At 39.7% G+C, this 24,791-nt stretch overlaps 2 protein-coding genes across 3 annotated transcripts; one reads left to right on the forward strand and one right to left on the reverse strand.

Moving 5' to 3' along the window:
- Nucleotides 1-10,377: 10,377 nt before the first annotated feature.
- On the forward strand, nt 10,378-14,688 carry LOC103444035 (uncharacterized). 2 transcript variants are annotated; one of them, XM_070827399.1, is made up of 7 exons: nt 10,378-10,579; nt 11,003-11,232; nt 11,480-11,719; nt 12,600-12,711; nt 12,805-12,979; nt 13,619-13,859; nt 14,207-14,688. In XM_070827399.1, exons 2-7 carry the CDS (start codon nt 11,049-11,051, stop codon nt 14,494-14,496), a joined length of 1,242 nt encoding a protein of 413 aa, XP_070683500.1. In that variant the 5' UTR covers nt 10,378-10,579; nt 11,003-11,048; the 3' UTR covers nt 14,497-14,688. The 2 variants fall into 2 exon arrangements, with proteins under 2 accessions (XP_070683500.1, XP_070683501.1); XM_070827400.1 differs by having other exon boundaries at nt 10,454-10,579; nt 11,015-11,232.
- Nucleotides 14,689-16,739: 2,051 nt separating this feature from the next.
- On the reverse strand, nt 16,740-22,940 carry LOC103444036 (ubiquitin receptor RAD23b-like). The gene is made up of 12 exons (XM_008382941.4): nt 22,741-22,940; nt 22,158-22,319; nt 20,065-20,103; nt 19,894-19,970; nt 19,767-19,805; nt 18,722-18,899; nt 18,517-18,651; nt 18,381-18,446; nt 17,721-17,768; nt 17,523-17,632; nt 17,145-17,232; nt 16,740-17,065 (listed from the first exon to the last, which is right to left on the reverse strand). The coding sequence occupies exons 1-12, from the start codon at nt 22,804-22,806 to the stop codon at nt 16,949-16,951; spliced, it is 1,125 nt and encodes a 374-aa protein (XP_008381163.3). The 5' UTR covers nt 22,807-22,940; the 3' UTR covers nt 16,740-16,948.
- Between the last annotated feature and the right edge of the window lie 1,851 nt (nt 22,941-24,791).

Genomic DNA, 24,791 nt, shown 5'->3' on the forward strand with positions numbered 1-24,791 from the left:
GGCCTTATTGCCGTCCTACAAAATTTTCCCTTGAGCTTCAGTGGCCTACGACGGTCACACAACACGCTGGATGCGCTCTTACACTTCATCCATCCAGCTCGTATTCTATGGTTGAGATTTCCATCTAATTCTCCGTTCTCTTGCAAGATAGATCCTAGGTAGCGAAAACGGTCGCTTTTTGTGATCTTCGCTAGATTGCTCCGGTCATTAGTGTGGATAAGTATATAAATGGATAGAGATAGGAAAGCAAACACAAGATGTACGTGGTTCACCCAGATTGGCTACGTCCACGGAATAGAAGAGTTCTCATTAATTGTGAAGGGTTTACACAAGTACATAGGTTCAAGCTCTCCTTTAGTGAGTACAAGTGAATGATTTAGTACAAATGACATTAGGAAATATTGTGGGAGAATGATCTCGTAATCACGAAACTTCTAAGTATCGGAGTGTGGTGTCGTCTTGACTTGCCTTATCTGTCTCATAGGTAGATGTGGCATCTTCTCTGGAAGTACTTTTCCTCCATCCAGGGGTGGTATCTTTAACTGATGGAGATGCACAAGGTAATGTATCAATTTCACTTGAAGCTTACTTGTAGTTTCAGGCTTGGTCAAGCGCGATACAAACCATGTAGTAGGAGTCCCCCAAGTCGCCGAGCTAAGGGGTCTGCTGAAAGAGGTGACAGACAAGGTAAGCAATCAGAGCTCCGACTGATTGTTCACCTTCTCCCCATCTTGCAACAGCATGAAGGATAAAGAGAAGAAAAATGAGAAGAGATGATATGAGATACTTTTGCTTTTGAAGAAGTAACTTTCCACAGGCTTATTCTTGAACTGAGCTGGAGGGTTTTCTGGTTTCCTCCAGAGTATAAGGCCGACTGAAGAATTTGAGGGTCAAAACAAGTCCATCAAATCTAGAGTACGTTCCACCCTGCTGATATGGGATACTTTTGCTTTTGACAGAGTAATAGATGTATCGGCACGTGTGCTGTTACGCTTGTCTCCACATGCTTCCTTGTATCCTTCGCACTTGCCCTATCTGTTCCTCAAGCAGATGCGGAATCTTCCCTGGAAACATAAGATGTTGAAGATGAGTACTCGAGAGCAATGCCAGGTAAGTAATCAGGTAAGGGGTTCCAGGCAGTTAGTTCCTGGCTGGAAGCTTGATTCCAAGTGCTGACTGATTGCTCTCTTTCTCCTTGTCTTGCAGGTAAAAACAAGGCCAAAGGAAAAGACAGGGAAAAAGCATGATATGGGATACTCTTGCTTTTAACTCTGATGATATGAGATATTCTTGCTCTAGTATAGCTTGTTTGCAGAGGTATTATCGGGGGGAAAGAAAGCTGAATATTTCGAAAGGCTTCGTTGGGAGTGCCCTCTCAGATATGATGAAGGGTTGAGCATTTTTGCAGGTCTGCCTGTCCGTTGGGGATGGAGGTCGACATATATAGGCGTCTCCCTAACAACAAGTAGTAATGCTATTCCTTTACCCTGCTTGGTCATAGCATGGTAGTGGGAGCTGTCAGTTTCACATTTTTAACTCTGTCAGAGCACTTTGAAAAAGTGGTCTGTGGTATCTGGCTCTCGAGATTCGGAGAACAATGCCTGTTCGATTTTTGAGAAAGCAATCATGCTGGGGGTCTGGCTCTCGAGATTCGGAGAGCAGTGTCTTAGATTTTTTAGGAAGTAATCATGTTGGAAGTCTGGCTCTCGAGATTCGGAGGGCGGTGCCTCTTCGATTTTGGAGCAAGCAATCTTGTTGGGAGTGTTGTCTCGAATTTGAGTAAAGGTTGGGCATGTTTGCTAGTCTACCTTGCCACGAAGCACAAAGGTTGACACACAGGGACTTTCCAATTATCCAGCAATGGTACTGTTCCTTTACCCTCTCTTCGATTTTGAGAAAGTAGCCATGTTGGGAGTCTAGCTCTCGAGATTCGGAGGACGGTGCCTCTTCGATTTTGGAGCAAGCAATCTTGTTGGGAGTGTTTTCTCGAATGTGAGTAAAGGTTGGGCATGTTTGCTAGTCTACCTTGCCACGAAGCACAGAGGTTGACACACAGGGACTTTCCAATTATCCAGCAGTGGTACTGTTCCTTTACCCTTGTGGGTAATAATATGGTAGCTAGACCTTCAAAATTTATGTGTCTAAACTTTGTTAGTGCTGTTTCTTTGCTATTCTTTTACCTTTCTTGGTCAGAGCGATGTAGTGGGAGCTGCAAGCTTCACGTGCTCAACTTTGGCAGAGAACTTTGGCAAAGTTATCTGTGGTACCCATGAGCTATTGTTGCGTGTGGGAAGTGGGTAATTGAACAGTAAGATTCATGTGCTGTCTACTTCACCAGAAATCTTCGACAGAATGCCCATAATTTCTGCAAAGCTGAGTGTGCGTGTGACAGGTGCTGACAAGGCTAGAAAAGTAGGTGCCTCTTCGATTTCTGAGATCGGCCCTCGTGGTCTCTGAGCAGCCCAGCTTTTGAGAAAGCGAGCGCCTCTTCGATTGATTCAGAGAACGATGCCTCATCGATTTTTGAGAAAGCAATCATGCTGGGGGTCTGGCTCTCGAAGATTCGGGGAGCAGTGTCTCTTCGATTTTTGAGAAAGTAATCATGTTGGGAGTCTGGCTCTCGAGATTCGGAAGGCGGTGCCTCTTCGATTTTGGAGCAAGCAATCTTGTTGGGAGTGTTTTCTCGAATGTGAGTAAAGGTTGGGCATGTTTGCTAGTCTACCTTGCCACGAAGCACAGAGGTTAACACACAGGGACTTTCCAATTATCCAGCAATGGTACTGTTCCTTTACCCTCTCTTCGATTTTTAATAAAGTAGTCATGTTGGGAGTCTGGCTCTCGAGATTTGGAGGACGGTGCCTCTTCGATTTTGGAGCAAGCAATCTTATTGGGAGTGTTTTCTCGAATGTGAGTAAAGATTGAGCATGTTTGCTAGTCTACCTTGCCACGAAGCACAGAGGTTGACACACAGGGACTTTCCAATTATCCAGCAGTGGTACTGTTCCTTTACCCTTGTGGGTAATAATATGGTAGCTAGACCTTCAAAATTTATGGGTCTAAACTTTGTTAGTGCTGTTTCTTTGCTATTCTTTTACCCTTCTTGGTCAGAGCGATGTAGTGGGAGCTGCAAGCTTCACGTGCTCAACTTTGGCAGAGAACTTTGGCAAAGTTATCTGTGGTACCCATGAGCTATTGTTGCGTGTGGGAAGTGGGTGATTGAACAGTAAGATTCATGTGTTTTCTACTTCCTCAGAAGTCTTCGACAGAATGCCCATAATTTCCGCAAAGCTGAGTGTGCGTGTGACAGGTGCTGACAAGGCTGGAAAAGTAGGTGCCTCTTCGATTTCTAAGATCGGCCCTCGTGGTCTCTGGGGAGCCCAGCTTTTGAGAAAGCGAGCGCCTCTTCGATTTCTGAGATCGGCCTTCGTGGTCTTTGAGCAGCCCAACTTTTGAGAAAGCAAAAGCCACTTCGATTTCTGAGATCAACCCTCGTGATCTCTAAGCAGCTCAGCTTTTGAGAAAGCAAACGCCTCTTCGATTTCTGAGCAGACGCCTCTTCGATTTCTGAAGCTCCGTCGAGTGCAGATTTTTATAGGGGCTGGCATTAAGTTCTAAAGCACACTTGAATCTCCACCAGTATAAGCTTCATTCTTGCACTTCTAAGATCTTGATTTGTCCGACCTCTTCTCTCTTCAACACCTTTGAAAATGTCTGGCCCCTCCGACCGTCGTTTTGACTTGAACCTTGTTGAAGAGGCAGCCCCGCCTTCTCCAGACAACATATGGCGCCCATCCTTCGTCTCCCCTACTGGTCCTCTTACCGTTGGGGATTCCGTGATGAAGAATGATATCACCGCTGCGGTGGTGGCCAGGAACCTTCTCACTCCCAAAGATAACAGACTACTTTCCAAACGGTCTGATGAGTTAGCTGTTAAGGATTCGCTGGCTCTCAGTGTTCAGTGTGCAGGTTCTGTGTCTAATATGGCCCAACGCCTATTTGCTCGAACCCGCCAAGTTGAATCATTGGCGGCTGAAGTGATGAGTCTCAAATAGGAGATTAGAGGGCTCAAGCATGAGAATAAACAGTTGCACCGGCTCGCACATGACTATGCTACAAACATGAAGAGGAAGCTTGACCAGATGAAGGAAACTGATGGTCAGGTTTTACTTGATCATCAGAGATTTGTGGGTTTGTTCCAAAAGCATTTATTGTCTTCGTCTTCTGGGGCTGTACCGCGTAATGAAGCTCCAAATGATCAACCTCTGATGCCTCCTCCTTCTAGGGTTCTGTCCAGTACTGAGGCTCCAAATGATCCCCCTCCAGTGCCTTCTCTTTCTGGGGCTCTACCGACTGCTGAGACTTCTCCTAAGCAACCTTTGTGAAGGCTCCCTCTTGTGTGTTTATTTTGACTCATGTATATGTACATATTTGTAGCTTATCAGGGATATCAATAAATAAGCTTTCCTTCATTTCAACGTATTGTGTTAAATACACCAAAGCCTTCTTCGCTAAGTTCTTTGAATTTTCTTTTGTTGAAGCTTGTATGTTGAAGCTTTCTGAGTGGAGCATGTAGGTTGGGGTAGTGTTCCCTTAATTTCCCGAGTGAGGAAAACTTCTCGGTTGGAGACTTGGAAAATCCAAGTCACTGAGTGGGATCGGCTATATGAATCTTAGAACGCCATTGTGCTCGATCCTGTGTCATGTCCTTCGTTAGATCCAAGTACTCTAAGTCTTTTCTTAGAGTCTCTTCCAAAGTTTTCCTAGGTCTTCCTCTACCCCTTCGGCCCTGAACCTCTGTCCCATAGTCGCATCTTCTAATCGGAGCGTCAGTAGGCCTTCTTTGCACATGTCCAAACCACCGTAACCGATTTTCTCTCATCTTTCCTTCAATTTCGGCTACTCCTACTTTACCCCGGATATCCTCATTCCTAATCTTATCCTTTCTCGTGTGCCCACACATCCAACGAAGCATCCTCATCTCTGCTACACCCATTTTGTGTACGTGTTGATGTTTCACCGCCCAACATTCTGTGCCATACAGCATCGCCGGCCTTATTGCCGTCCTATAAAATTTTCCCTTGAGCTTCAGTGGCATACGGCGGTCACACAACACGCCGGATGCACTCTTCCACTTCATCCATCCAGCTTGTATTCTATGGTTGAGATCTCCATCTAATTCTCCGTTCTTTTGCAAGATAGATCCTAGGTAACGAAAACGGTCGCTCTTTGGTATTTCTTGATCTCCGATCCTCACCCCTAACTCGTTTTGGCCTCCATTTGCACTGAACTTGCACTCCATATATTCTGTCTTTGATCGGCTTAGGCGAAGACCTTTAGATTCCAACACTTCTCTCCAAAGGTTAAGCTTTGCATTTACCCCTTCCTGAGTTTCATCTATCAACACTATATCGTCTGCGAAAAGCATACACCAAGGAATATCATCTTGAATATGTCCTGTTAACTCATCCATTACCAACGCAAAAAGGTAAGGACTTAAGGATGAGCCTTGATGTAATCCTACAGTTATGGGAAAGCTTTCGGTTTGTCCTTCATGAGTTCTTACGGCAGTCTTTGCTCCTTCATACATATCCTTTATAGCTTGGATATATGCTACTCGTACTCCTTTCTTCTCTAAAATCCTCCAAAGAATGTCTCTTGGGACCCTATCATACGCTTTTTCCAAATCTATAAAGACCATGTGTAAATCCTTTTTCCCATCTCTATATATTTCCATCAATCTTCGTAAGAGATAGATTGCCTCCATGGTTGAGCGCCCTGGCATGAACCCGAATTGGTTGTCCGAAACCCGTGTCTCTTGCCTCAATCTATGCTCAATGACTCTCTCCCAGAGCTTCATTGTATGACTCATTAGCTTAATACCCCTATAGTTCATGCAATTTTGTACGTCGCCCTTATTCTTGTAGATAGGCACCAAAGTGCTCGTTCGCCACTCATTTGGCATCTTCTTCGTTTTCAAAATCCTATTGAAAAGGTCAGTGAGCCATGTTATACCTGTCTCTCCCAAAAGTTTCCACACTTCGATTGGTATATCGTCTGGGCCTATTGCTTTTTTATGCTTCATCTTCTTCAAAGCTACAACCACTTCTTCCTTCCGGATTCGACGATAAAAAGAGTAGTTTCTACACTCTTCTGAGTTACTCAACTCCCCTAAAGAAGCACTCATTTCATGTCCTTCATTGAAAAGATTATGAAAATAACCTCTCCATCTGTCTTTAACCGCGTTCTCTGTAGCAAGAACCTTTCCATCCTCATCCTTGATGCACCTCACTTGGTTTAGGTCCCTTGTCTTCTTTTCCCTTGCTCTAGATAGTTTATAGATATCCAACTCTCCTTCTTTGGTATCTAGTCGTTTATACATATCGTCGTAAGCCGCTAACTTAGCTTCTCTGACAGCTTTCTTCACCTCTTGCTTCGCTTTTCTATACCTTTCACCATTTTCATCGGTCCTCTCCTTGTATAAGGCTTTACAACATTCCTTCTTAGCCTTCACCTTCATTTGTACCTCCTCATTCCACCACCAAGATTCCTTTTGGTGTGGGGCAAAGCCCTTGGACTCTCCTAATACCTCTTTTGCTACTTTTCGGATACAACTAGCCATGGAATCCCACATTTGGCTCGCTTCCCCCTCTCTATCCCACACACATTGGGTGATTACCTTCTCTTTGAAAATGGCTTGTTTTTCTTCTTTTAGATTCCACCATCTAGTCCTTGGGCACTTCCAAGTCTTGTTCTTTTGTCTTACTCTTTTGATATGTACATCCATCACCAACAAGCGATGTTGATTAGCCACGCTCTCTCCTGGTATAACTTTGCAATGTGCACAGTGCAGAAGCAATAATGATATGGAGAAATACAAGTGAATAAAAACCAAACTACTAAAAGTACTAGCTAAGATAAGGTGTTAGTGAGAGATTAAGTGTGAAATACAAAATTAGAGCATAAATAGCCTACGTGCAGTCCGACTGGACAAGTACTAATTATACAACACCCAAAGGTGATCCTACATTTGTGATGTTCTATCAGAACCACCGTCAAAATCTCTGTGAGCCACTAAAGCACTTCTACCTAAAACCTAGAGGGGCGCAAAACAGAAAGTGTGAGTGGGCAAAAACAAATGTCACATCCCGACCCGGGGTCCATCACATCCCAGGCCCGCTCCACCACCGTAGCACGATATTGTCCGCTTTGGGCCCCGACTACGCCCTCACGGTTTTGTTTTTGGGAACTCACAAACAACTTCCCAGTGGGTCACCCATCATAGGATTGCTTTCGCACGCTACTCGCTTAACTTCAGAGTTCCGATGGAACCCGAAGCCAATGAGCTCCCCAAAGGCCTCGTGTTAGGTAAGGATGGGAATATACATTTAAGGATCACTCCCCTGGGCGATGTGGGATGTCACAACAAAGCTTTTCAAAATCATTTCATTTATCAAAAGTGTTAACCCCTCGCTGTAAAACCTGTATAATTTCCCAAAAAATAATATATGCTATAATAGAAATCATGCTCAGGATGAAAATCCATAGAAATATACCATGCCAAAGTATCTCAATGAAATGCTATAAGTAATCCAGTTAAAATATATCAATGCCAGATATCATATCAGCTGGATCCACCTAATGTTACCTACACGGCTAAGTATATAGCTCATAACCAATCTCAATCATATCAAATCTTGTACACGAGTCAGAACCACCTAAAGTGGTTTGTACGACAAGACTAGGTGTAAAATAAATATGCTCTAGTGTTATGATCACGTGAAGGCTATGCGAATGATTGCGGGTCACCTACGAGTCGGAACCACCTAAAGTGGTCTGTACAACAAGCCTGTGCACCTAACTTGGATCCAAGGTAAGCATATGGTGCGGGGGTTGAACATCACGTAAAGGACTGTGCCCTAACTCTAGGTGGGAGCACTAACACTGGGGTGCAGGTTTATGAGCTTTCAATGCAACACATCATATCTAGCATAACTAAAGCAATCTCATATCTTTAATTTATGAACTTACTTGACACTTACTTGTGCTTCCGCAGCACCAATCATAAATATATGTAACTACTAATGCATAAATAAAATAGGTAGATACTTTGCATGGCATTTCAAAATGTATAATCATGCAAATTTATTTTCTGGAAAAAATCTCAAGTATATAGGTATATACAGAAAACCAAAAGCCCACTTACTAATATGTCGAAAGGTCATAGCTCCCGAGCCTCGATTGATGGCGCTCGTCCTCAGGATAGGTCTCACCTATATACGAAATAACTAAATAAACTTTATTTAAAGCACATACACAAAACTAGGAAATAACTTCTTACACATTGCTCAAATGGGGTATTTGAATATACTACCATGACCTACTCAACCTCAGGAACATCCCCATATTTTTGAAAATTTTTCCGAGCACCCACGCGCCCTCACACGCTGGCTCACGTGTAGGCACGTGCCTTGCACACCAAACGGATTCCCTAACGGAGTTAGAGAATATTCTGTTAAAAACAGCATATACCGTTAGAATTACCTGATGACGTTAGAATATTCCGTCAACTTTGATGGAATATTCTCCTCCTTCTTCCTTGGTTTGTCGGAGTCCGGCGCCGGTGCCACTGCGATTGCCGAAAACTGGAAAAATCTTAGAACTTCAATATCTTCTTCATTTCTCAACCAAAATTCATGAAATTTGTACCAAAATGAAGCTTACAACGAGTAGAACAAAACCTTACCCTAAAATCCACGAAATCTTGCCGGAGAAACCTCGATAATCCGGCCAAAATTTGAAACTCGCCAAACTAAGCTTCCCGACGTCCAAAACACTCCAACTTTCTTCCCCGAGCTTCGTGAAGATGTCCTAAAGCTTCCTAGAACCTTAAAACTCGCTGAAAAGCCCACAATTACGACTGCATGAACAATACTCACAATCTGAGATTCTGGGTTCCCGGGTTTTCGAGGTTTTCACGTCCAACCACCACCACCATTCGACTCCTAAGCTTGCAAGGAGTCCAAAAACACCAATCACGACCTTGATCCGTGACGTTTGAAAGGGTTTTGAGGGTTGTCCGTACAGGTTGTATAGAAATGGCAAGAAAATCCGAGAGAGGGAGGAGAGGGAGGGTACATGTGAGTGGTGTGTGTGTGTGTGTGTGGGTGTGGTCCAGCTTGTTACCAATGAAAAACAAAGATAACTTAGTTCTAATTGGGTCCAAACAATTAGAACCTAACCTATTTGGTCCACATCCAAAACTCAAACCACACGACATCACACAACGCTCAAGGGTATAAAAGGAATTTCCACGCTATCGAGGATAAAATAATATACATTCGGGACGGACTGTCACAGCTCCTGTTCCACATCAATCTCTAACAAATGTCCTCTCTCTCATTTTTACCTATTTATAACATTGTGACCATTCATTACATTGTTTTGTAACTTTTTAATGTGATTTTTGTATTGTTCAACACACGCCTTTACAATTTCAGACAGACTGCCACAATTAGGTCATTAAGTGTAGCCAATTCTACGTCAATCAAGCAAATTCGGGAGCAACGCAAGATAATTGTAACATAAACGTCCTTTCATTTTTTTTAATGATTGAAACCCTGTGTAAATTAAGTATCACACTTGCAGTTTATTTAGAGACCAAAAGAAGACTAAGTCTTCACACTTGCAATTTTCTTTAGAAAACAAAAGAAGATAGGGGAACATAATTTCAATTTCCGTCTTAAAAAAAAGTTAAACAGAAGATAGCCAAGTTAACACAGAGAACGAAAGTAAACATAAGTCTCCAAAACCATTCCTTCATACTAAACAAATTTTTTGAATAAACGATAGTATCTACACTAAGAGAGAGGGGAGTAGACTTAGCCTTACAATTGGCTAGGAATAATGTGGTTCAAATTCGTCTTTGGTGAGAATCGAACCTAAGACCTTTCACTTACAAGTAAAGAGGATACCACTAGACTGTAATACAAAATTACAATAAACTTTATGTATATAAAAAATAGTTTGAAATGTTTGAGCCAAAAACATAAAAGTTACTCATACCTTTACGAGCTAAAGATATCAATGTTAAAGATTGATAAGTTAGAGGAGGTATTTTCACATCACCACCTGTATGTGAGGTTTCAATAAAAAACAGTAATATTTAGACTTGTGAAATTACATTATTGCCCATCATTTTTTTGTGTGATAAAAGACTAATTTGTCTTTTCATCATCTTTTAATTGACAAAAAAGATTTTATTAATTAATATTTATACTAAGATGTTGGAGAAATAAAGTAATTTTGAACTTGTCACTTCCGAGATTCAGACTTAAAATCTTTCTTCCTTTATAAGTAGGAGAAATGTAACTGCAGTCTGATGGTTGAAGTAAATAGTTGAAGTGAGAGTTGCATCACCTGTGGTGATAAAACGGGTACCGTTTAATAAAAACCGTGGATAATTCGAATCCGAAACCAAAAGCAGAGCCTTAACTTATTTTTTTTGTCCGTGTTATTCAGCAGGCTTGCTCTAATCATTCATCCCCTTCTTCACCCTTTGCTCTCGTTCAATTTCCCAAAGGTAGGCCCTCACTCCTCGATTGCAATTCTTTACAGCCAGAGCTTTTTTGTTAGGGTTTTTGATCCATTTAATCATCGCTTTTCTTATCTGGATTTGATCAATTAAATCATGTGTTTTGTTTGATGGTTAGGGTTTTTGCATCAGTTTCTTTTTCTTAATTTGATCGAAATTTAATTGGCAGACACCCATTTGGTTTCTTTTCTTGTTAGGGTTCCAGTTTCAAACCATACATGCTTTCATTTTCTTTGTTCAATTTTTGAATTGAGCTGCAATCTAATATGTTAATGATAATGGTAATGACGATTAGCTCGAGGCCTGATATTTATTTAAAATTTTCGAATTTAGTTCAAAACTTCATCAGGGGTGTTGTTTCTTTATCAAATTTTATACTTCGTGTGACAAGTTTTTGATTTTGTTGATTAGTTTGCTTATTAGAGATTGAATAGACGGTGAAGTGTGAAAGAAGAAGATGTGGGCAGCTTCGTGCCTGGCATCATGCTGCGCTGCTTGCGCTTGCGATGCTTGCAGGACGGTGGTGTCAAGTATTAGCCGTCGGTCTGCTAGGATTGCATACTGTGGGCTCTTTGCGCTTTCTTTGATCGTCTCATGGATTCTCCGCGAGGTTGCTGCTCCTCTCCTGGAAAAGATTCCCTGTAAGCCACCTCTTCCATCATTCCAATATTAGTCTGTGGTGTTATGTTATCTACTTGTATTCTGTACACTTGTTTTGAATGTATTGTAATGCTTTATAAGAAAATCATAATAGAGTATCATCAAATGAGTTACCTTCCCGTGGAAGTTTGACTACAACTAGGTGACGAGAACGATTATATTTCATCGGCTAATTTTAATTCAACTTGGTTGGATGTGACGCTAGTCTCATATTGGTTGTTGATGCAGGGATTTCTCAGTTTAATGAGACACATAACAGGGAGTGGTTCGAAACAGATGCAGTGCTTCGTGTTAGCTTGGGGAATTTTCTCTTCTTCACTATTTTATCAGTTATGATGGTTGGTGTGAAGAATCAGAAGGATCCCCGTGATAGTTTGCATCATGGTGGATGGATGATGAAAGTTATATGCTGGTGTCTTTTGGTGATCTTCATGTTTTTCGTACCAAATGAGATTGTTAGCTTCTATGGTAAACACTACTAACCATCAGGGTTTTGTTTTCATAGTGAATGAAATTTCCACTTTTTATTCTTTGAATAGTCCCAAGCGCTGGAATTAATACGCAATTGGCATTTCTTGCCCTGATTAACAACAACAACAAAGTCTTACCCGCCTAAGCGGGGTTGGTTGTATGAATCCTAAAACACCACTGCACTCGGTTTTGCGCCAAATCTTGCCCCAATTAACAATCACAAATTTTGAACCTACAAGAAGTGTCTGTGGAACCCATTGCTTAATGATTAAATTGAATGCAGTTAGTCCTATATTAAAGTTTTAATTCTGATGTTAGAATGTAGTCATTGTTTTAAGTTTTCAGTATTAATTTGACTCTTGAAAAATAGTTAGATTGCTAAATCTAAATGGCTTTAAACATTGAAGAACTTAATTATGGGCTTACGTAGGTTGAACTTAGAGAGTAATATTTAAGTTATAACTCCGCAATTGTTCCATATTTTTCTGTGGAATGATTAGTTTTTTGGTTCTCTGTCAGATCACTCTTAATTTTTTGGTTAATTAAATGTACCTTGGTTAGAGCACATTCAAGCTTTTAAGGCAACTGGACAATTGTCATGATTTTGTTAGAGTAATCTGGTGAAAGAAAAGCTTTTTGACCATGATCTGTTATGCAAGGAAAATGAGAGAAGATTGGACCACTATTTGAGATTAAAATAATATCTGAAGGCTAGCTGTACTCCTTCAAGTAAATTTATCTCATATGTTTTCGTAAGGGAGGAGTGCAGAGTATTCTTTATGAAGTATCAATAGCATTTGGATTAATCTGTTATCCTGCTGTGGAAAATCTTTTCAATTGTTTGACTAAATTTGACAGTGAAGTATCATGTTTGCAGAGACAATTTCCAAGTTTGGCTCAGGATTTTTTCTTCTTGTACAAGTTGTACTTCTGTTGGATTTTGTTCATGGATGGAATGACAAATGGGTTGGATATGATGAGAAGTTCTGGTTCGTGTATTATTTTCTTTAGTATCTATTATTCAAATTCACATTTCTACATCTTTAACTGATTTTAACTTGTATCTTCCTCGCTATATATAGGTACGTTGCACTTTTTGTTGTTTCTCTTGTTTGTTATCTGGCAACATTCGTCTTCTCTGGACTTCTTTTCCATTGGTTCACACCATCTGGACAAGACTGCGGGCTCAACACCTTCTTTATTGTCATGACTCTCATGTGTGTCTTCGGGTTTCTTATAGTGGCACTGCATCCTTCGGTAAGTTCGTAAATATGCATGTTTTTACTTTTATTGTCATACTATTGTAGCCAATGATAATTGGTTATCAAGAAAGGAACAGGAAAAGAAGAAAGCAGGCCCCACAGTTGTATGATACATTCATGCAAAGATACAACTGAAAAAAATTAAAAAGGACTAACAAAACTTGTATAAGGTTGTGAGATCGTTGCATTATTGTTACTGTCTTTATGTGCAGAGAGACTAGTTATAGATTCAGTGATAGACCAGAATTACAGAGCACAGAGCCAATAAAATCCACCGTTGTCTTATTTTATTTTTTTTTAGGAGGAAACATCCTATTCTATTTCCTTAAGATTGCGCAAGAAAAAAAAGCAATTAAAACTCGAAATTATATGATAAATTGACACTTATTTAAGCATGTTCTGTAGATAACATAATAATTGGGTCAAAACCAGAAGAATATCACTCTCCAGGTTATGGTGATGAAGCTTGATTCAATTTATTATTTTTCCCCCCTGCATTCTGACTAGAGCAACACATTTCTCCATCTTAGATCCAGTTAACTTAAAGAGTATATACTGCTTGGCATATTTATACTGTGGAGTAAATTTTGTTATGAATAGTACTGTGATTAATTATGATTTTAATGTTATACAGGTAAGTGGCAGCATTTTGCCCGCGTCAGTTATATCTATGTACTGCACGTACCTCTGCTACAGTGCACTTGCCAGTGAACCTAGGGACTATGAGTGCAATGGTCTTCACAAGCACTCCAAAGCTGTTTCCACCGGGACCCTTACCTTTGGGTTGCTAACCACTGTTCTTTCTGTGGTTTATTCTGCTGTTCGTGCTGGATCTTCCACAACTCTTCTCTCCCCACCAAGTTCTCCTCGCTCAGGTAGTTCTCTGAGGAACATTTAGAACTCTTGGTTTGTTTCAATAGGGTGCTATTATTGGCACTCCAAAAATCTCATTGTACACTCCTCATAAGTGTATTTTTCTTTCTCTAAATATAGAAAGTTTGGACTTTGGAGTGCACTATGAGATTTTGAAGTGCTAATAACAGTTTCCTTTTTCTATACTATTACTATATGAGAAAAATGTGGTTAAACTGTCCTTTCCAATGGTTGGTTATGTTGAGGTTGTTTCTTGAACCATTTTATTTGATGTTTGGTTGCACTGAGGCTATCCAGTTTTCCTATGCAAAAAACTGATGCACCTTTTATTATTTATTTTTGGGCAAAGGTGCTGGAAAGCCTCTGCTTCCATTAGACAAGGTTGATGAACACGAAGAAAAAGAGAAGTCCAAGCCAGTGTCATATTCATATTCGTTTTTCCACATCATCTTCTCTCTTGCTAGTATGTACTCGGCCATGCTTCTGACAGGGTGGTCAGCCTCAGTTGGGGAGAGCGGGAAGTTGGTGGATGTTGGGTGGCCATCTGTGTGGGTGAGGATGGTGACTAGTTGGGCAACTGCAGGTCTGTACATCTGGTCTCTTTTGGCTCCTATTCTGTTCCCCGAGAGGGAATTCTGAACCCCGACGCCACCAAACGAGAGAAAAAAGGGTTTGCTCATTGACGTATTAAGTGTATGTATTGTGTGTATGCTACTTGTAATCATCAACTCTGAATAGAATGGTTTGTGTTTGACTTTTAGAATAACCAAATCATGTCGGAAAAAATACATGTTATTGAGCTTGAAATCGTTTTCTTTCGATATCCCGAAACCATCCTGTGTGTTTTATATTCTGCACCTGTATCTATGTGGTTCGAGTACAACCCGAATGCCCTCCTTTTCGCAGGATGTTAGAAGACGCTAGACTTGATTGCTTCTTGCTGCCTGAGTTACAAGATGGTGTCACAATTATTGCATTGACTCATCAAGTTATTTGAAGGGATCATCGTTACATGCCCATTCAGTCATCAAACAATAACATACGAAATGGACAAACAGCACCACTTTTTCCAAAGAATGAACGGTCACGATGATTTCAGATATTGAGTCACGGCTGGCTTTTAGTTTTCTTTTTTCAATTTTTGTACAAGCAATATCTTATTTCTAAACTAATCAGAACTGTGGGCTGCGGGAAAGGGTTTTGTTTGAAATAGACAAGCACCACAAATGTTTCTAACAGAATGAACGGTCACAATGATAATAAAATGGTCTAGCGATTTCAAATTTGAGTTCTGGGTGCTTTTTTTTTCAATTTTATAGAAGCAATATCTTATTTTAAATTAATCAAAACTGCGGAGAAAGGGTTTTGTACTTGAGTGATGTTCAAGTTGTTTAAGATGTGCTCGAGGATGCTTCGTATACGTGAGTGATTCTTTGGTTTCGAAGTGAAAATTGAGAAAGAAGAGAAGAACAAGTTACAAGAAGTTGAAAGGCAAAATAAAAGCAAGGAATCAAGTTTTTATTTTTGTACATCCGATATAGGGGGTATTTGACTGAGGACCTCGGATTCAGGGTAAGTGCTCTTAACCAACTGAGCCACAAACTCTTTGCATTGCAAGGAAGGAAGAAGGTTAACAAACAAGAAGAGAATAAATCTTCCCATCTTTTGGAAAATCCTTTCCTTGGTAATGGCTAACCGCATGTGTAGTATTCTTTATCTGCATTACAATTATTCTTTATTCTCATCATATAAAGGTGGTTGTGGGGAATAGCTCTAGCACTAGAAATATCATCTTCCCTAATTGTGTCATTTGCAGTGCCTATACAACTGTTTTCTCCCTCTTCAACTGTAGATATATTTCAAGCCTCAACAAACCCTAAGCCCTAAAATGGATGGCTGAAGCATTCGTTTCCTTTCTGGTAGAAGAGTTGGGTTCTATCGTTTTTCAGCAGGTGGAACAAGAGGTGAGGCTTGTTACGAATGTCAATAAAGAAGTTGCAAGTGTCACTCGCAATCTCAGAGCTATTCAAGATTTGCTTCAAGACGCAGAGGAGAGACAAGTGAAGGAGGCCAATGTGAGACGTTGGCCGGATGATCTGAAGGAAGTATCGTATGAGATGGACGACGTGTTGGATGAGTGGAGCACTGTGATACTAAAGCAAAAATTCGAGCAAGTTGCGACTGGTTGATTGCAAAAATCTCAGAAAGTAGCCTAAGGACATGGGAAAGCTAATGAAGCTAAAGCGTCTTCATGTGGAGGAATCTTATCTTCTAAGGCCAATAGGGATCGGGAGATTAGATGAGTTTTATGCCATTTGTAATGCCGACAAGACAATGAAGGATTCAAGTTAGAAGATCTGAAAAACTTGGACCAGCCTGAAGGGCGTCTTTCCATTATACACTTGTCTCAGAAGGCAGCGAATGATGCCAAGAAAGCACTGTTCAATTGTCAATGTCATCTTATGACTTTGGCAGGTGGAAGCGATGAAGGAGCACTGAATGCCTTACAACCAAATCCAAATGTAACTACTTTAATCATCCAGGATTATAATGGCTTAAGGAGGCTTGGTCTTTACGATTGCCGGGAATGCGAGTTTTTGCCTCCTTTAGTAGATCTAACCCACCATTGCGTTCCCTTGGAAGTAGAACAAAAAAAACACAAACAAGGTTGTGGGAGGGATGGTACGTGAGGAGGAGGAGCCGACAAGGAAGATGGAAGAGGTTGGGTGTTGGGGTTGAAAAATGGGGGTTGCAGGATGGGATTAGGTTTGCCGAGGACAACATACGATACTTCCTTCTTCCTGGAGAGGAGGAGAAGAGGAGAAGAGGACAACATACGAGAGAGATGATATGGTTGCAGAGACAATGAAGCAAATGGAGAGTTGGTATCAACACGAAATCATATTAGGAGACCTTTGACAAAATTGAAAAATTACAAATAAATTTCAGTTGCCATCGATTACGCTACCGAAAATCGGATGCCATGAGGTATCATTTGCGAAAAAAACATCCAAAGAAAACTGGAGTGAGCAAAGAATGTTACATTTGAATCCAATGGGTTAAAGTTTAACCGGGTGTTTAGGACAATCATTCAATCCTCGTAATCTCCAGCATTCTCCAATAGGTAATTGGCTGCCAATTCCTCATTGCGATCGCACGCCAGAAAAGCCTCAATGACCAACGCTCTGTCAAATCCCATCGCCTCAAGCTGAAATAGAGAATGCCAAACTAATCAGCACATACGAAAATATTATGTAGCAGTTGTCAGGAACAGAGAGAATACATACACGTTCAATGGCCTCCTGCTCGGCAGGGGTTACGTTGATGGCATGAGGCATATCTTGGTCAGGACCGTCAGGCTGATCAAATATGCCACTGGAAGATGGAGCAATTTTATAAAAAAGACAAATCATGATTTTGACAAGTTCTATAAATTCAATGCAGGGTTTTGAAAAGGCAATCATATCTTATTAGAAACATAAACCAGTGAAGATACGGTTAGCTTGAACAAGCCCTGAAGAGAACCCAAGGGATGGCTCAGAGCCTTAGAAGATACGTGCGTGGAGAAAAAGTACTTGATGAGCAAGCAATTATGTAACTGGGAAGACTTTATCGGGCCCTGTTTATGACTACAATGTACCAAATTCATATCTATCAACACTCACCCTTCAGAACCCTCAAGCGGTTCATTTATTAACTGAAGGAACTCAGTATGGTGCTCCTGAATTAATCTTAAAAGCTGGGGGTTTTGCTTTCCGAGCTCCTGCAGCATGGGCTGTAACAAAAGCAGCATGAAACTATTTAACACATTTATAAGAAACCATCACAATATGTAATGTCAAAGACGCAAAGCAAATGCAGACCTGCAAAATTTGTGGATTTGCTTGCACCATTGAGCGCAGTGCTTGGAACTATGATGGAAACAAGAAAAATGTAAAAAAAAAAAAACCTTTCAGCACCGACAAGTGAATAAGGCAAGCAAACTGAGTACAACTTGATGCATTGGGAATATATACAAACCATTAAGATGACATAGCTTAGCCAAACATTGCTTGCAACAGAGGATTAATGTCCTCTTCTTCTTTGAAAATACAAGAATAAATAAGAATATAAAGAAAGAGATAGGATCAATTTACAATTATCTACCATCCCCTCACTACATGCCCCATCTACCCTATCTGCACATTTCTGCGATACATAAGAACCAAAATACACATTATCGTAGCAAAATTTCCAAATCTTAAGAATGGTATTTGTGGTTTTCCATACACGTCAAATTTAATCCTGAGGTTTGAAAAATGTCCTCCTCAACCTTAGTGTTTTTGTTTATGTTTATGATACCAAACATAAACCGAAAGGAGAGACTGACAAAATTGACACCGCAAGACTAAATTAGACATATAGGCCAATTGTTAACATGGTCGAATAATAAAATTGTCAACAAGTTCAATCAAGTTTATGTGATTGTTTATAATATACAAAATGTACACCATAGCTTGGATATATTATGACAACAAGTTTACCTGCCGATTATTCCTAAGGAAGTCGAGGGATCCAAGTGCCCCAGCGCCAGCACCAGAGAGTGTTTCCTGGAGGATTCCAGTTCAGATACAATGCCTCAATAAATGCACAAAAACATCCAACAAGCCTGAGTTTTACCTGAGGAAACATATTCAAAGGAGCAGAGTTAGGTGCTCCAGAGACAGGAGCAGCATTGGTTGCCCCTGTCTCAGTTGCCTGACTTGCAGGGAAATTTCCTACAGGAACTGCAACTTCTGTTGTTTCTGGAATACTCTGAAGAACAGTATGTCAGCAGCTACACAATGGATCAACTTCACAGCAACAAGTTTAAGAATAGACATACAGAGTACAAGTAGTCCACTGCTCGCTCTGGATTGTTATAAGCTGCTCGTAGGGCACGTGCAACTGTTTCTCTGTCCCAGTTGCCACCTCCCAAATCCATTATTTGTTGAATAGTCTGCTCAAGATTAGTGCCAGCAACTAAAGTTGAAGCAGCTTGACCATAGGTATCACTATGCGCACTGCAGTTGTAACAGAGGACTTAAGATCGTTATGTTATACTAGTAAAAGTAATAAACTATGGCAAGAGGAACCCAACTCTGTTATTCTGAGTCAAATTGAAAAATGAAAAGCGGATAATGAAAGCAGTTTCTTGAAGCAGCCAATGCGCCAACAAGGATAGTTCATTCACTAAGCCCTAATTCACAATTTAACTTATAGCAGCCTATACTAATTCTTAACGAAATCTATTTGAGTGAGCATGTTCAAGGGATAGGTAAACATAAACAGACAGCATGGTTAACACACTAAGCTCAGCTCAAGAACTTGAGTACGCATGTTCAAGGGATAGGTAAACATTAACAGACAGCAAGGTTAACACACTAAGCTCAGCTCAAGAACTTGACTCTAAGGTTCGTATGTTGTATTAACAGTTGGCCGCCAAATTCAACCTTAATTTCTAATTATATGTGAATAGGACACACCACCATTCCACACTGCCTTGTTCAAAAGTAACACAATGACTACACATATTCTCTTTTCATAGATACTTAAATAAAAGGTTCCAGCAGCTATACAAGTAACACAAGGTGAAAATCATAAGAAAAAAACAATGAAGGCTACAAGAGGAAAGATAACGAGATGACTCTAGTTATCCACATGAGTAGGAGTGTCAAAAGATGAGCCTTTTAACTCAAACAAAGGATTTCCATCAAAAGATGCTTGATAAAGTTCACTTTAATCGATGTACTTCAATCCTTAGTAACAGCTGCAACTTAATGCAAGCATCATATGCAACAATCTAAGGTAATTCAAATTTTAACCATTTACACATACAAGCTGTTTGTACAACATGTTGTAAAATATAATGTCAGGAGAAAGAACAATACCTAGCAGTGTCTGGAGCAGATGTGGTACTCTGTAAGGGTCTGCCACAGCACAAAAAGTGAAAGTATGAATCTAATTTAATATGAACACAGGTTTAAAAGGTTGCTCATGATGTAGTTGTTAACTCACGGTGCTTGTATTGGAGCTTCAGTTCTGGTTGTAGTATCTGTGGTTGGTGGAGTTGTAGAAGGATTTGTAGAGGCAGGCTGTAACACAGAGATACAGCATTTAGCCTATACATGAATAATATACCCAAAAATAAATTAACAAATGCCTAGCAACTAATATCAAGAATAATACCTGACCATAAGAAGACCCTGTTAAGCCAGAAGTTTTACTCTGCAAATTGCCAGAAAGAAAAATTTAGAATGAATGGTAGGAACAAGAGTATATGCAAATTGCAGAGAAATCACACAACAAAACATGTTTCTAAAGTCGCCGCCAATCTTGGTTAATGTTCATAATAGAAAGATTATCTGAAAAGCAAACATGTGCTGGCATTTAAACTTCCACAACTACGCATGAACAATTCACAGAAGACTCGTCATAGATAATAGTTCTACTAATTATGGTGTTAACTCCGGCTGTGTAGCCACTCAGTACTACGGTCTGGTGGTATTCCTCTTCACTTGTAAGTGAGAGGTCTTTGGTCCGAATCATGTGGATGGCGAATTTGAGACCAAATTAGGTTGCCCATTGTTTGGCTTAGCCGAACTCCCCCTCCCCTTAGTGTAAAATACATCGTTGTGCTAAAAAATTAAAAAAAAATAAAATAAAAAGAAAAAACAACTCCGCGTGTTTAAGTTTATCTTACACTGCTGGTCTTAAGCCCAGATAAAGGAGGAGGGGGAGGGGATCAGGTAGTCGACAGCCAGCACTCCGTTTTCACATCAAATCCCTATGAAAGCAGGAAGTTGTCCAAGGGTCTAGTAAGAAGATGCTAGCTAAACAATTCAACAAAGACAGCAAACTCAACTAACAAACAAAGATACATGGCAGCAGACCAACAAAATAACGCAGCATGCAATATAGCCTGAAAAGAACTATTCCTAAGTTTTGAAAATGCAAATACCAAAAAGGAAGCCAAAAACAAATTCATCCCACAGAAGAACCATCTCCTCATCCCTTGCTCCCCTCAGAAATTCTTCCATTCCTCTACATCCGAACAACCCAAAAGATTTCCATCACTGATATCAACTATGACTTAGTTTAAAAGGATCCTCTCTTCCTTACCTAATTTCATTTTTAATATTTTCCTGCTACTTTTCTTCTCTAGGACCCCTTCTCTCCTCTCACACTCATAGACATACCCTCAGAAGTTAAAAGATTATATATTTTTTTGTCGATTACATCATTTTATTCAGCTAAGAAAAGGCCTTAACCCTCTTAAGTTGGATTGATTCATGCACCTTTAGTCAGAAGAAAAGCCAAAAAAAAAAAGCAAAAAAAAAAAAAAAAAAAAAAAAAAATCTTTGTTAAGCACATTCATGGAAGCTCCACTAGTTATAAACGTTGTAATCATGCAGTCCATATCATGACAATTACCTTGAAATATTACTCACAAATCCCATCATGGTACTTTAGATGCCAGAATAATCACAAACATATCTTAAGCATTGTTAGACTAATTAATTTGATTAAATCACAAACAATCCAAACTAATGAAGCATTTCATCTTCCAGAATTAGAGGTGTGGAAATATGTGTGTATTGCCTGATATACTAATTATTCATCCGATACTAATGTTTAACCATTATTAATCACTCTCGTATCCTAAGAATACAAAATATCAACAATGCCCTTGGTTAATTCCATATCTAAAAGACGACAACTTAATTAAAGAAGGATAAACAGCAAAAAGGTAATAGTTTAAACTGAAAAATTAAATGAAGATGCGAAATCTGAGTAATTTTTCCCCAAGTGGCCAGTTGAGCTAACCCAACCTTTCTTTTGATTTGCTTTAACTGGTCATTATTTATTCCCTTCTATATAGATATTCACTATAAAAAAGAGCCAGTTGACACGCGCATGAGTGCATGCCAAGAGGCACAGTACTAAAGTCGCGCACTAAATTATAGTATATACAAGCTTTTAGTAGAATAGTATGGCATTAGCACTTCTGTGTTTCTGAACAACTTACGGTTTCAAAGGATGGAAAGTAATGGTAATCAAGATCAGACAAAACACATCTGTCAGACTCAAGCCTAGTGAAATATATATTACTACCGATTCTATGACTGGAATTTGCCAAATACCCCTAATGATAAACTTCTTTACTAAATGAAATCCTACAATTGATGAAGACATCAATCAACAAAAATCGGTTGCCGTATCAGAATAAGAGTTACTTTAAATATAATTAGCACATTGCCTATGATTTAAGAGAGAAATACCTTGCTAAGCATGACAACAAGAAAACTGTGTTCCGTGACCTTATTGTCAGCCAACGTAGTTTCGTCTTTCAAGACCTTCCCATTATGAATCAGTAACTGCTGTCCACATGGGTAATTATCTTTTCCTTGTACATCCTCAATGTTCTTCTTCACAGCCATAACCTTATATTCACATTAACATAAGTACATTATGCATATATTTAATTTCAATTATCCAATTATATCAAGCTTCTCTACAACCACCACCTTCCATTACATGTTATAGCCATTCTTGTCTGCAATTATGCTCACGTGATATGCGAATAAACGGGCATATAAACAAAATTCAAATTTGGATATATACTAATATATAAGCAAACTTAACAACATTTCTTCCATTGGTGTGGAGTGTGGTTGGAAAGGAATAAAACATATTACACTGGATTGACATTGTGCAAGTACTTGACAAGCAATAAGATATGAAAAGAGTTACAATATCTCAAATTTTCTCAAGATTTTCTTTCCTTATTTTCTTACCAGCCTAGAAGCAGAAAATTCAAAATTCAATTAAAAAGTAAAAAAGGACAAGAAGAAAGATGCTCACGGCGTCAGTGGGCTGAACCCTAATTTCGAAATGGCTGCCTTTGAGGGTCTTTACAGTGAGCTTCATCTCAGCAGATTGGCAAGTCCAGAAACGACAGCGTCTCGATTGGCTCGGGAGAGAGAGTGAGGAAAAAAAACCCCTAAAAAACCGAAGGCCGAGGCCTTTAAAGACAAGGCAACCGAGTGCAGGGAGCGAGTAGTGTACTGTGTCCGCTTTTCATCTCCTCCGTACTAAATACTGGAATGCACGAGTGGCGCACGTGACTTTTTACAGATTTATTTTTTTATTTTTTTTTTGTCAAGCAACTAATTTAATTAAAATAAGAGAAAATTATAGTAATTGTCCCTTAACTTTAACTCAATTGGAGCAATGGTCATTCAATTAAAAATTAATGATTATTGGTCCATTAACTCATCAAGACGTGTATCTATGGTCATTTTTTTCAACTCCGTTAGAATTCCGTCAAAATGACTCGTGTTGGAATGACCATTGTTACAATTAGGTAAAAGTTGAGAAACCATTTCTCTAATTGGGTTAAAGTTGAGGGACCATTGCTACAATTTTTTCATTTGGTTTTCTATATTTGCCCTTTGATTCGACCTCACGTGCGTGACACGTGACTCATTTTGACTGAAGTTTTAACAAAGTTGACGAAAATGACCCTAGTTGCACGTTTGATGAGTTAAGGGACAAATAGTCATAGATTTTAGTTGAGGGACTATGACTCTAATTGAGTAAAAGTTGAAGGACCATTGCTATAATTTTCTTTTAAAATAAAACCCACTAATACAAAGTGAGACAAGTCCAAAGACAATCCACAATCCTAAAAGAGATGATTGAATCAAATGGTTTACATGATAGTGTATTTAAAGAGTATGGATTTGGATGTGACTCATTTCCACTCGATACAAAAAGGAGATGCAATGATGAAATAGATGACGATACCAGTCCTACACGTAGATATAATACTGATAGCGTGTCATTCCTACACAATATTGGATTGTTTGATGACTAATTATTATTCTGAAAGTTGTGTGGTGAGATTCGTATATTCGGAATAGAATAAATTATTCATATACGTATTTACTAAGGCGTATGGTGGTTAAGTAATATAAAATAAGTGACAATTGGATCTTTGTGATTGTTCGAAAACGATGAACGCGAGTGGTAGATCTCAATCCAAAGAAGGATTATGTAATGATAATGATGGTGATCAGATTGACAAATTGAGCAAGTATTCAGAAGAAAGACTTGAGTGGGCGCAACCAATACTTTTAGGTTATACTTTATATGTTTTGAGAAGGTTTTGGAAAAACTGTGATTATGATTTTTATTTTTTATTTTTAGTACCATATTATTATTTACACAACGGTGAGGGAGAGCTCGGCTAAGTTAAATAATTGGCAACTTAATTTGGTATCGAATTCGCCATCTACAAAATTCAAACACAAAATTCAAACTTAAGATCTTTCACTTACCAATGAAGATGAATATCATCAGACCATAATACTGAGTAGTGCTTTAGAACTATTATTTACTTAGGAAATTTTACTCTAGCACCCTTCATATGATCTTACTGAATGGCAATTGGGATTATTAATCTCACTCTAATACTCTTCATATCCGCAGCCAAGGAAGGATTTGCGAAGCGGCAAAAGGTTGGATGCTTTCTAAGTCCTATTCAGTGTTCTAAACAGCAGCTGCCTAGGCGCTCAGTGGTGAGGTGTCATCCTGATTGGGTGCTAAACAGTGGATAAAATTGGGGAGTTATTAGGCGCCCGCCTAGGCGCTCTTAGGCGATCCTAGGTGGTGGTGCTAGATTGTTCTCCATGTCGCCTTTCAGATCTAGTCGCCCCTTCATCGCAGATTCGTCAATAAAATCTGAGGAGAGGGGAGGGAGAGAGGGAGGCAGAGAGTTCGTGCAGAAGGAGATAGAGGGAGAAAGCAATGGTCTGCTGCAAAGAGGCCGAGTGGGAGATAGAAGAGAGAGTGTGCATATGAGATTTGAGGGGTGCGGCTATGGTTTAGCTAGGGTTGGTAAGGTTTTGTTT

The sequence above is a fragment of the Malus domestica genome, chromosome 09 (genome assembly GCF_042453785.1).
Source record: "Malus domestica chromosome 09, GDT2T_hap1".
Lineage (NCBI taxonomy): Eukaryota > Viridiplantae > Streptophyta > Magnoliopsida > Rosales > Rosaceae > Malus > Malus domestica.